Below are 10,393 nucleotides of genomic sequence, written 5' to 3' on the forward strand. Positions count from 1 at the left end.
AGGTCCCTTCTGACCCTACTAACTATGAAACTATGAAGCGTCACACCGTCTTCTGGCACCACAGCAGAGCCCCAGCGCACTCCCGCCACTGCCTGCGGGTGCAAAGAAAAGCCCGGACACGGCATGACCTGGAGGAGGTAAATCCCAGAGGTGGCACCAGCTAATGTCCCGTGACCTGCCCGAAGTGTCACATGGGGTTCAACTCTCAGAGGTCTCCAGCACCGGGTGCCCTGGTTGAGCATTGGCTCCAATCACGGTGCTTGGCCCCTGGGAGACTGCCCCAGAGCCACCAGGCATGCGTCTCGTCCCAGCTCACTTACATGGAGAAGGCCATTTTCCTGCTTTAACAGAACTTAGTCCTCTCACGGTTTTGGACACGAATGCAGCCCAGGCGCAGACGTTGTTGCTTTGCTTGCAGAAATCTGTAGAGGCCTGGGGGGCAGGAAAAAGTCTTATGAATTTCTTTACACTGACTTTACTCACAGGTTATTATTAACGTGGCACAATCCCAGCTTTGAATCATTAGGAATCCGAATAAACCTCATGTCCAGACGGATGAGCCAGAAGCAACAAGCTTGTAGGTGGGGTCGCTGGCTTTACATAGGCCCGCCCCAGACTGCCCAGTCTACGGGGGCTTCAGGGGTCCCGTGTCAGAGCTGCTGAGGAGCTGGAGTGCCCAGAGCAGGTTGGCTGCGTGTGCTGAACCGCTGCTCACGTCGGCTTGAGCTAAGAGTGCCCAACAGGTTTCACGTCATTGCACAAGCCGGGAATTCGGAACAGGCCTTCCAGGTCATCGACAGCTCCTGTAGGCACAGAGGAAGCAAACGGTGTCTCCATTGTGACTGAAGACATACCAGTGTCATGAAGATAAGCGGCAAGCTGATGCTAGAGTGGCTAGCTTGGGTACAGACAACCGTGTCACGGGAATAGCAGGGAGCTTGTAGGTAGTTACCCAGCTTCTCGGGAGTTTTGCAGCCCACGTACTGCGGGAGCTCCTCTGATCTCACTCCCGGACTGAGCTAGTCTCATGATAGCTGGGGCATGTCTGCAGTCTCGGTGTCATGGGCACATGCAAACTGGCCTGGCTTGGCCCCGAGCACAGGTGAGCGCTGTGGAGATGTAGAAATCAGCCCCCAGCACTATTCAGAAAGCCCTAGGTGATCACTTGGGGATTCAGTTCTCAAAGCATTGAAATCAATGGCAAAAATTCCCATTGCTTTGACGGGAACAGGCTGGAAAGTCATATCGGGCCAGCTGCAACCCCACTCCAGTCCAGGGCCAGACTCTTGATTCGAACGGGTGCTGGATTAATGCCTCCGCCCAGCAGGAAACAGTGACGTGCAGCCCAGATGAGCTGCATCTCACCAGGCTGCAGCAAGCACAAGCTCTCCTCTAAACCCTTCTGTCTCCTTATCCTGTAGCGAGGCAGCACATGAGGGCAGCTGATCCCTTTGCAGAGCAGGGAGAAAGCGCTGCCCAGAATTTCCCAGATAATGAATATTCAGCTCTTTTATGCAAACAGCTTTTCATCCCTCCATCTTCAAAGGTTTTTTCCTGAGGAGCCTGTGCAGTTCTGTCTGCCTTGCATGGGGCATGCTGGGGGCCGGGGGGTGCTTAGCCCAAGCTCACACACAAGCCGATGTAGACAGCTTGCTGCCCTGACCACTGCTCCGCACTACATCCTTCACACTATTTCTCCTCGCCTGATGTTGTTCACCTGCTGTAATCAGGCTGGATGTCTAGAGCAGCACATAAAAAAAGCCGGTAAAAGGCTAATTAACTGATGAAAGTGTTAAAAAAGGAGAGAGAATGATAAACTACCTAGACAAAACGCTTCCCTGGCAGCGGTGGTCGTGCTGTTGATCATGGGATACACATCATTAATTCATGGTATGCAAATAAAAAGGCATCCGCGGCTACAGCGATCACCACACTTGTCCCTCTTCATCTGTGGATGCTAGGCAATTCCTTTTGCAAAGCAAATCCAGCCCTCCTGTGGACATCAGCAGTTCAAGGCTGAATTGGGCCCAAAGCTGAGGCGAGCACTGCAGAGTTCACGATGTTGCTTCAGCTTCATTCCTGCTCCAGCCTGGTTTTCTTCCCCAGCTCTTATTCATCTGTAGCTGTGCCTGCGCCAAGCGTGACCCTGCTTCCTGACCCGAGTGGGAGTTTCACCTGTGGACATCTGCACAACTAGGCCCTCTGTTTCGTCTCACAATTTCTCTTTGCCTATGGTCATAAATTATCAGGCATTGCCATCTTTTAAAAAAGGTTTCCTGCTTTGCTTTCTGGAGGCAGGACACTGTTTCTTACAGTAAATCACAAGTCAGCGATGACTTCAGGAGGGCTGTTCCCAGAAGTAAATTCTTACTGTTTGAGAAATAATGTGATTTAAAGCCCTTGGAAAATGGGGTATAAAGTTACCATGACCTGGAAACTAGCTTAATGACGGGGCAGATACACCCCGGGTGTGAGTCACTGGAAGGAAATCCAGTGCCTGAAACACAGGTGCTTTGGAAAGATGACTGCAAGTCCAGATGCTGGCGTGCGGGCGCAGAGAAGGGCAGAGAGCCCTTTGCCAGGGAAGGACAGCTTCGCCAGGGGGGCTCCAAGCCAGAGATCTGATCTGCACCACCAAAGACCCCAAGCCTTTGCACACTGTGCAGGGCACTTTCATGCGTTGTGACCCAGCTCAGAAACATGAGGCACAAAGAGAAACGTGTGGGTTTCCAACCTGGAGCTCTGTTGCCTTCTGTGGGGCTTTAGCCAGATCTTGTGTGAGTTACAGAGAGCCACGCAGAGCCAGTGCTTGGGTGGGAAGCAACGCTGGGAGAGCGAAGAGGCGCTTTGGATGATGACAGTACTGTACCGGGATTGAATCCTGGGGACTGGGCTGCCCCTGTACGGGGAACCTCTTTCCAAGAAGGATGATCTATGGATAAGGTATCCAGGTTGTAGCCATATTGGTCTAGTGGAAAAGGCAATCAGGACTCATAGTAGAGATAGTATCTTTTATTAGACCAACAAGATTTTTGCAAAAAAAAATTATCTAATGGAAAGGTTTTGGGTACAAACACCCTTCATGAGGCATTGGAGAAAAGATTGTAAAAGAGGCTTCATACCAGCTACGAACTGCCTGCCCAGAGTTTTCCATCTATTGACTCCTCTGTGAAATCCTATGAAATATGAACTTTCATTTCTACCCAGAGGAACTTTTACAATCTTTTCTCCAATGCCTGAAGAAGGGTGTTTGTGCCCAAAAGCTTGCAATTCAAGACATTTTTTTGCAAAAATCTTGTTGGTCTAATAAAAGATACCATCTCCACTACAAGTCCTGATGGTCTGTGGATAAGGCGCTGGACTGGGAGAGAAGAGATGGATTCCTTCCCAGTCCTGCCGCAGACTTCTTGTGCGATTGGAAATCACCTGAAACTCTTTGCGGTTTTAATTGGCTTCTGTCCTCTTCTCTGCGCCCGATCCCAAACTGTTGCAGCTACTACGTGCTGTAAAGCAGGCGACACACATGACCCCAGGCCTCCAGTGGTTGTGCATGTCCCTGAAATGCAGTACAGAATATGGAGAGCTGTTGATGAGAGGCCATTATATACTTCTATGTAAGAGTGCCAGAGAGATCAAGGGAACTGAAGCAAAGGTGGCTTATAGAAAGCAAGTTCTGGATGGCGCATACCAACGATGTGAAAGCTGACAAATGCAGCACCGTTGGCACAGCGCTCCTGAGGGAAGAAGGAAACACATCAGCAACAGAAAGAATATTCCGATGCGTGCGATAACTATTAAAGGTACTTTGCATTTCTCATAACCTTTTCCATTCAACAATCTCAAGCATGTTGTAAACATTCCTGGCTGAGGCTCATAAACCTGCAGCGAAGCACTGTCAGCCCATGACAAATCACTTTTCCGTGCCGCCTCTTTCCTGTCCATGGCGACTTACCCAAGACCGGAGTGAGTTAATGGCTGAGCCACAAGCAGAACCCCGGGGCAAGATCCCTCACGGGGAGAAATTGCTGCAGCTCCGCGAGAGCAGTGGCAGCACACTGGTTTCCATCAGCTGAGGACCGGGCCACAGGTCCCACCATGAGACCAGATATTTACTGAACCAAAAGCAGAAATGGGCCTATCCCAGCAGAGCCAACATCAGTGGCAGTGATTCCACTGGAGCTGGTGCATTTGGAATTTGACCCATGGATTTTAGTGGGATTGTTGTTATACAGCCTGCTTTGTGACGGGGAGGAAGAGATGCCACAGGGGCAGGTCCTAGAAGCACGCTATTATGTGCAGAGTGGCCCAGGGCACCCAGATACACAGTGACTTGGGGTGCACCTGCTCTGTGGCCACTGCAGTGACTGCGGCTTGTGTAGACACAGCAGAGATTGCTTTCAGCCCACTAGCAGGGAGCACTAACTCCAGGGAGCTCAGTGTGGGCTGCAGAACGAGCCTGAGATGCTCGGCAGATACCTGGGAGATGGCCTATGCTGTGGTCTTTGCCACTGCATCTCCCCTGCCAGCTGTATCCAAACCAGGTAGCTTCAGGCTGGCACGCAGGTGTCTGTAGTAGCTGCAGCCACCCCTCTGAGGACAGCAGACTCCAACTCTTGGGTTGCTCCTTACATTGTGCATGGACCCTGTTCCACTGATACCAATTGCAAGACACATGGTGCATCTGTAGAGTCGAAGGAGTGTGCAAAGATGTGGTGCTGTGAAGCACAGACCAGCTGATCTGCCCCAAAGCGGAGGCAGCGGGCACAGAGAAGTGCTTGCTTTAAGCGTATCGTTTGGTGGGTGCCCTGCGTGGCTCAGAGGCAGCTACGCTCCATGTGTTTTAGGGTGCAACAGTTCTTGAATGGCTCCTTGTTCCCACCCCCTCTTACATTGTACTGGTTGGGTGCTGGGGTAGGCATCTTCTTCAGCTTCCTAGCGATAGGTTGCTGAAACATGCTGGAGTTGCCTGTGCCGAAGTCTCTCTTGGACTGGAAGCAGGATGCAATGCTGTAGGCATTTGCGGCTGGGTAGCTGGGGATTAGGTTGCGTGCGATCCGAGTATCCTGGAAAGAGACACAGGACAGAAACACACGGCAGGTGAGCTGTAGGCTTGCCAAAAACTGGCAAAGAGCCTAGGGCTGTGCTCTGACCTCCCGCACTTTCCCAATTGCTAACGGGGGGAAAACACCCCCTGTGCCTTACATACAGCAGCACCTTGCTGTGTTGTGTTAGGGGCTGCAAATATGTCATAGGGGCTGACCAGGCTGGAGGTGCTAGGCACCATTAATATCCACTGACTTCCTTGGAGATGAAGATGGTCATCAGCTTGACTTAGAAACCTGTCATGTTCTTCTAGCCTGATCAGAGCCCAGGAGGGCCTTAACTGTGCTCTTTAAAATGGGTTGAAAGCTCGAAGATGTTGCATGAAATGACCAGGCAGGCTCAAGGCTTCTTCAGCCTCACTGAGATGGACAGAAGAGCTGCCTTGGAGGCTGTCATCTTACGAATTCCCAAGGGAGCTGAGTGCAAAATTTCTACTGAATGCATAGGAGTGAAATGGCATTTTTTCTCCTTAGCCTCACGCAACAGAAAAACAGCTCAACCAATCGGACTTCAATTGTCCATCCAGAATGTAAATGAAAATCACTTTTGAAAGTGATTAAGCCTAAAAAATTCCAGTCCCAAGGGAGTATGTTTTAAAAGTTAGGAGCAAAGGTAGAGGCTGGAACTCTACCTTACTAATACAGCAGTGCCTGCCCATGGCTGCAAACTATATCCACCTGGCTTAGGTGTTTGTGCTCATCACAGTAGTCTCTAGATGCCCTAGACTTAGGCAGCAAAACACAAGACGTGATTCTTGCACGGCCCACTGAAGTCAAGGGAAAGCCAAGAATTGATTTCATCAAGCACCTACATAACACGACCCCTTCCTCTTACCCCTGAAGGAAAGTAGCCGGTTCCTTTCTTTGACAGAGAGGTGCTGTTGAACTCTGGAGACTGGTGAATGACATTGTAGAATCCTGGACCGGGACTTTCGTCCTAAAAAGAAACCATAAAATGCGGTGACAACGTTGCATCAGCTACAGTCACCCTCTGAACACTCACATAGCAAGTTTGTCTGTAATTTCAGGGTGAGGGGTTTATACCCCTTAGACATGTGGCAGCCAACGCAATAAAACCCTCGATGATTGTTCCCCATGTAAAATCTAATGCTTTGGTCTTGGTGGTGCCTTTTGGCAATGAGTTTCCCCAGTGATAGTTTTATTCTATGAATCATTTGTTTGACTCCTGCTTCTGGAAGCACAGCCCTGGGCTGGGACAGCACAAACACACGATGTGCATTGTGCACCCAGTTGTTTCCTTCTTTCAGTTTTACATTGGTTGTTTCTCAATTCCACTGACTCTTCCTTTGTTCACTTTCGCTTTCCTAGTTTTTGCAGGGGCAAATCTGATTCACCTCCTAGCAAACCTAAATCCCCCCTCCCCCCCAATGTTTTCCAACTCTTTGTAGGGCTCTCGTGACCTTCGTGCATATTTCTGGACAGGTTTTATTTCTGCCCTAGCTTTTTCTCCCCTGAGCTGGGAAGAACCGAACGCAACACTCCAGGTGACAGCGAACCGTCAACGCAGATAAAAGCATCGTTGTATTTTCAGTATCGTTTTTCCATCCCGCTCCTCGTGTCTCTGAATATATTGCTTGTAATTGCCGTTGTGCATTGAGCAGATGTTTTCATTGTTTCAAAATAATAATCTGATTTTAATGCAAGTCTCAAATTGCATGGAAAAATGAGTATAAAATGGGAGATTAAATTTCCTTAGCGCCTACCAGGCAATTTGTGCAGGTTCAGAGCCACGGCAAGCCTAAAATCTCATCTGTGCTTCTGACTTTGACTGAATTAATTCGGCATGTAGGCAGAACGCATTATTTGTAGCCACCGCACCCATCCTGACTCAGGTCCCCTCCTGGGCTCCTCAGAAAGAGAACTGGGCGGGATTCTGTTTATAGAGCAATATAAAACCAGACCAGCCTAGATCCCAAGCAGTGGAGCATTAAGCTTTGGGGCTCAATCCTGTGAGGTGCTAAACATCTTCTCTAAAGGTGCTGATCTCCTGCCAGCCAAGTAACAGCTGCACAATTTGTGGAGGCTCAGCAGGCAGGAAGGACGAGGCTCTTTGAGAAATGCAGCTTGATATCAAACATTAGACTGGTATTTAGGGCTGGACATACATGAGACTATTGACCCCCCGAGAGTAAATCACCATCATGTGGCCTTTGCTTGTCTGCCGGTCACCAATGGAAAGTATTTTGCAGAGAGTATCAGACATGGATAAGGCATTTGTTTCCTGTCCTGAGGAGCATGCCATCGGATTCAGACAGAGATACACCACGTGCGACGCACCGAGCCCGGGGGAAAACGAAGGGGGGGTCTCTGTGTCTGGTTCGGGGCTGGCACCGACAGCTTCTCCCCACCGGCACGGCTGAGTGGCATCACAGCGGGCTCTACGGGAGAGGGGTGCAAAGGAAAGAGTAAGACAGGTGGCGAGGAAGGCCATGCTATTGGAAACGGGGCGCGCCAGGTGATGGAGGAGCCTGATGAGATCACCAGGTCCCACGTGGCGGTGGCGAGCAGTCACGAAACCCGGGCAGGCTGACAGCTGGTTGCTCAAGAGGCGCCAGCAGGCTCGGGCCCGTTTTTAGTGAAGATGTCTGAATGGCCTGACGGGCCTCGTGACGATGGGCTGTGCCCTGGATGGGCTGAGCAAAGATAGTGGTGAAGCAATGCTGTAGCCACGGCGGTCCTGGAACTATGCAAGGAATGAGGGGATATCTTTCATGGGCCTGACTGTACAGTTGCATGTTAGACAAGCTCTAGGGAAAGGGAACAGCATCACCCTGCTTTTAAACAAAGGGAGGAAGGGAGGCTCAGCACTGCTTTGTTCCAGTTGCATGCCTGGGTCATCCTAGGAGAGCAATGACAGGTGGTGTTGCCTAGTGGAAAGAGCACTAGAAGGGGAGGCTTCTGTCTCTGGCTTCGTCACGGACCTGCTGCGTGACCACGAGTGAGTCCTATCCCTTCTCCAGTCACCCATTTCCCCTGCCAGACAATGCACATGGAGGCAGGTTTGTCCTTCACTCCATCTTTGTACAGGGCTTAAGTCAGCGGGGTCCCTCCCCGTCACGGCTAATGCTCCTGTAATGCTTAGAAGAAATTACGACCAAAAAAAAGCAATCCTAGTGTAAGGCAGGACTGACGCTATGGTGAATCATCCTCTGCTCTCACTATTTACTTACGCCATCCCAGAAGCCTCCGCCTCCCTTATAAAAATGCCAGCACCGATGACCACACAGGTGACTTTTCCCCACGCATTTCTTCAAATGCTACTAAGGCAGTTTGAGCTGAGCGCCGATCTCTGGGCAGTCACTTCCCTGAGGAGTTGCTCCTGGTTATACCAGGTTGCAGTTTGCCCGTGTGACAGGACATGTACGAAGAGACTGTCAAAGGCATGGCGGCGGGCACCTCGGGGGGCACTCTGCTCTTTTCTGGTCATCCAAGGATCCAGGTCCGGTCACCCAAATGGCACTTTGGGTGGTCTAAGTCCCCCCCAAAAGCACTCACGCACAATCTGGGTTTCTATCCTCTACAACAGCTGTGCCGAAGAGTTCAGGACACACGGCCGGGTGTGTTTCAGGACATGGTATAAAGCAGGGAGCCCCAGGCTCCCCACACCCACTGCAGAAACCTTTCTCTATGGATACAGCTTAAGAGAGCTTCTGCCCAGCCCTAGTGTCGCTTGTGGTTTGGACCCCTGCCCACTCAGTCCTTGGAGCAGGAAATGCTCAGAGCAGGGAGGTGCTCTGGGGAGGTACCACACGGCTCTACTTCATCTCTCTTAGGCAGCGCTGAGCATCGGGTCGTGAGAAACTCCCCAGACAGACAGACGGCGCCTGCGAGAAGCAGTTAAGCAACGTCCCCACCTTAAATGTTCCCCCTCATCTTTTGTCCTTTACGTCTATGGTCGTTATTAGTGTTCAGGCCCGAGATAATGTGCTCCTGATATCACTGAGATGGGAGAGACAAGCAAGGAGGCAGAGATCAAAGGCGGGGGGGTGGGAAAGGAGGGGATGCCAAATAGCCTCCTGCCCTCCCCCTCTCCGAAAAGTGTGCTCCAAGCTACAGAAATCCTCAACGGATGTGATTTCCAAAGACAGCCAGACCGAGCTCGGTCAGACCCGGCTCGGTCACTAGATCGCAAAGAGGGAGCTTGTGACAGGAGCCATGGCATGGTTCATCCTCCTGCCACGGGGAGGGGGAGAGGCTGGAAAGCTAGGACCCCAAAGCCCCTGGTACATACACGCCTGCAATTTCACCTGCCAAAGACCCGGTGGCAAATCTGGGTAATCCATGTGGTTTTCTAGTATCTTTCTGCTGCCCCCTGCCGCTCTGATGGCAGAACACGCTGGTGCTTCGCAAGCACTTTTATGGAGAGAGGAACCAGGTAAAGGAAGGGGACGGGAGACATTCAGGCTCCCCCGAAGCCCCCCAGCAGCCGCGGAGCCCCCCACCAACCCCCGGCACAGCCGGAGGCAAGCGGGGCCCGTGGTGAGAGGGGGTTAACCCCTTAGTGAGTGGGGGGAAGTGGCTGCGTGGAGCCGGGCTGGGTCTCGCCCCACCCAGGCCCCTACTTGGACCAGCCCCAGAGCTGCGCAAACAGGCGCTTGTCTGCCGGTGCGCGAGCTAGCGCGGAGCTCGCGCAGGAGGGTGCGTGGGAGGGCCCGAGGCCCTGGCTGTGCGCCCCCGCCAGGGTAGACAGTCCCAGCCGTAGCCAGCCCACCAGAGGCATGACACGGATGGGCACGTGCTGCACCCCGAGGGTCCCCTCGGGCTTTGCGCCCCCCACCCCTCGGGGACCTCAGAGACGGCCACCCAGACGGCGCCCATGGTCTCGGGCTCCACGCAGACGGTGCCCCTGGCTCTCGGCCGCGGGGGCTGCCTGTCCCTTTTTCAGGCTCTGGGGCCCGGGAGCATGGCCGCCTCCCCGTGTGGGGTCTGCTCCCGTTTGGGGTCTCTGGCACCAGCTGGAGGAGCTCCAGGCCACCGTCCAGAGGCTGTGCGCCATCAGGGACTGTGAGCTGGAGATCGACTCCTACTGCCAGGCCCTTCTCCCCCGGGAGCCGCCGGGTCCACCACAGTCTCCCTCCAGGAAAAGGGAGGACTTGGAGACCTCCCGCTCTGTCCAGTCAGGGGCATGGACCGAGGTGGTCAAGGGCCCCAGGGCCACTGCACCAAGGCCCCTGCCCTGCTGGAGCTTACACACCTCTTGCAGGCCTGGCAGAGCCGGCGGAGTCGCCAGCTCCCACCGGCACCACGGGCCCAACTGCAGCTACCGCCCC

At 52.7% G+C, this 10,393-nt stretch overlaps 1 protein-coding gene across 1 annotated transcript in view; it reads right to left on the reverse strand.

The window, feature by feature from the left end:
- The window catches only part of STPG1 (sperm tail PG-rich repeat containing 1), a 28,890-nt gene that overhangs the window by 9,601 nt on the left and 8,896 nt on the right, over nt 1-10,393 (reverse strand). Inside the window, exons 4-6 of the mRNA XM_019512417.1 lie at nt 5,938-6,039; nt 4,890-5,063; nt 321-432 (exon numbers count right to left, since the gene is read on the reverse strand). Of these exons, the coding sequence (XP_019367962.1) occupies nt 321-432; nt 4,890-5,063; nt 5,938-6,039 (388 nt within the window). The remainder of the gene's footprint in view (nt 1-320; nt 433-4,889; nt 5,064-5,937; nt 6,040-10,393) is intronic.

The sequence above is a fragment of the Gavialis gangeticus genome, unplaced genomic scaffold (genome assembly GCF_001723915.1).
Source record: "Gavialis gangeticus isolate Ggan-Ray unplaced genomic scaffold, GavGan_comp1, whole genome shotgun sequence".
NCBI lineage: Eukaryota > Metazoa > Chordata > Crocodylia > Gavialidae > Gavialis > Gavialis gangeticus.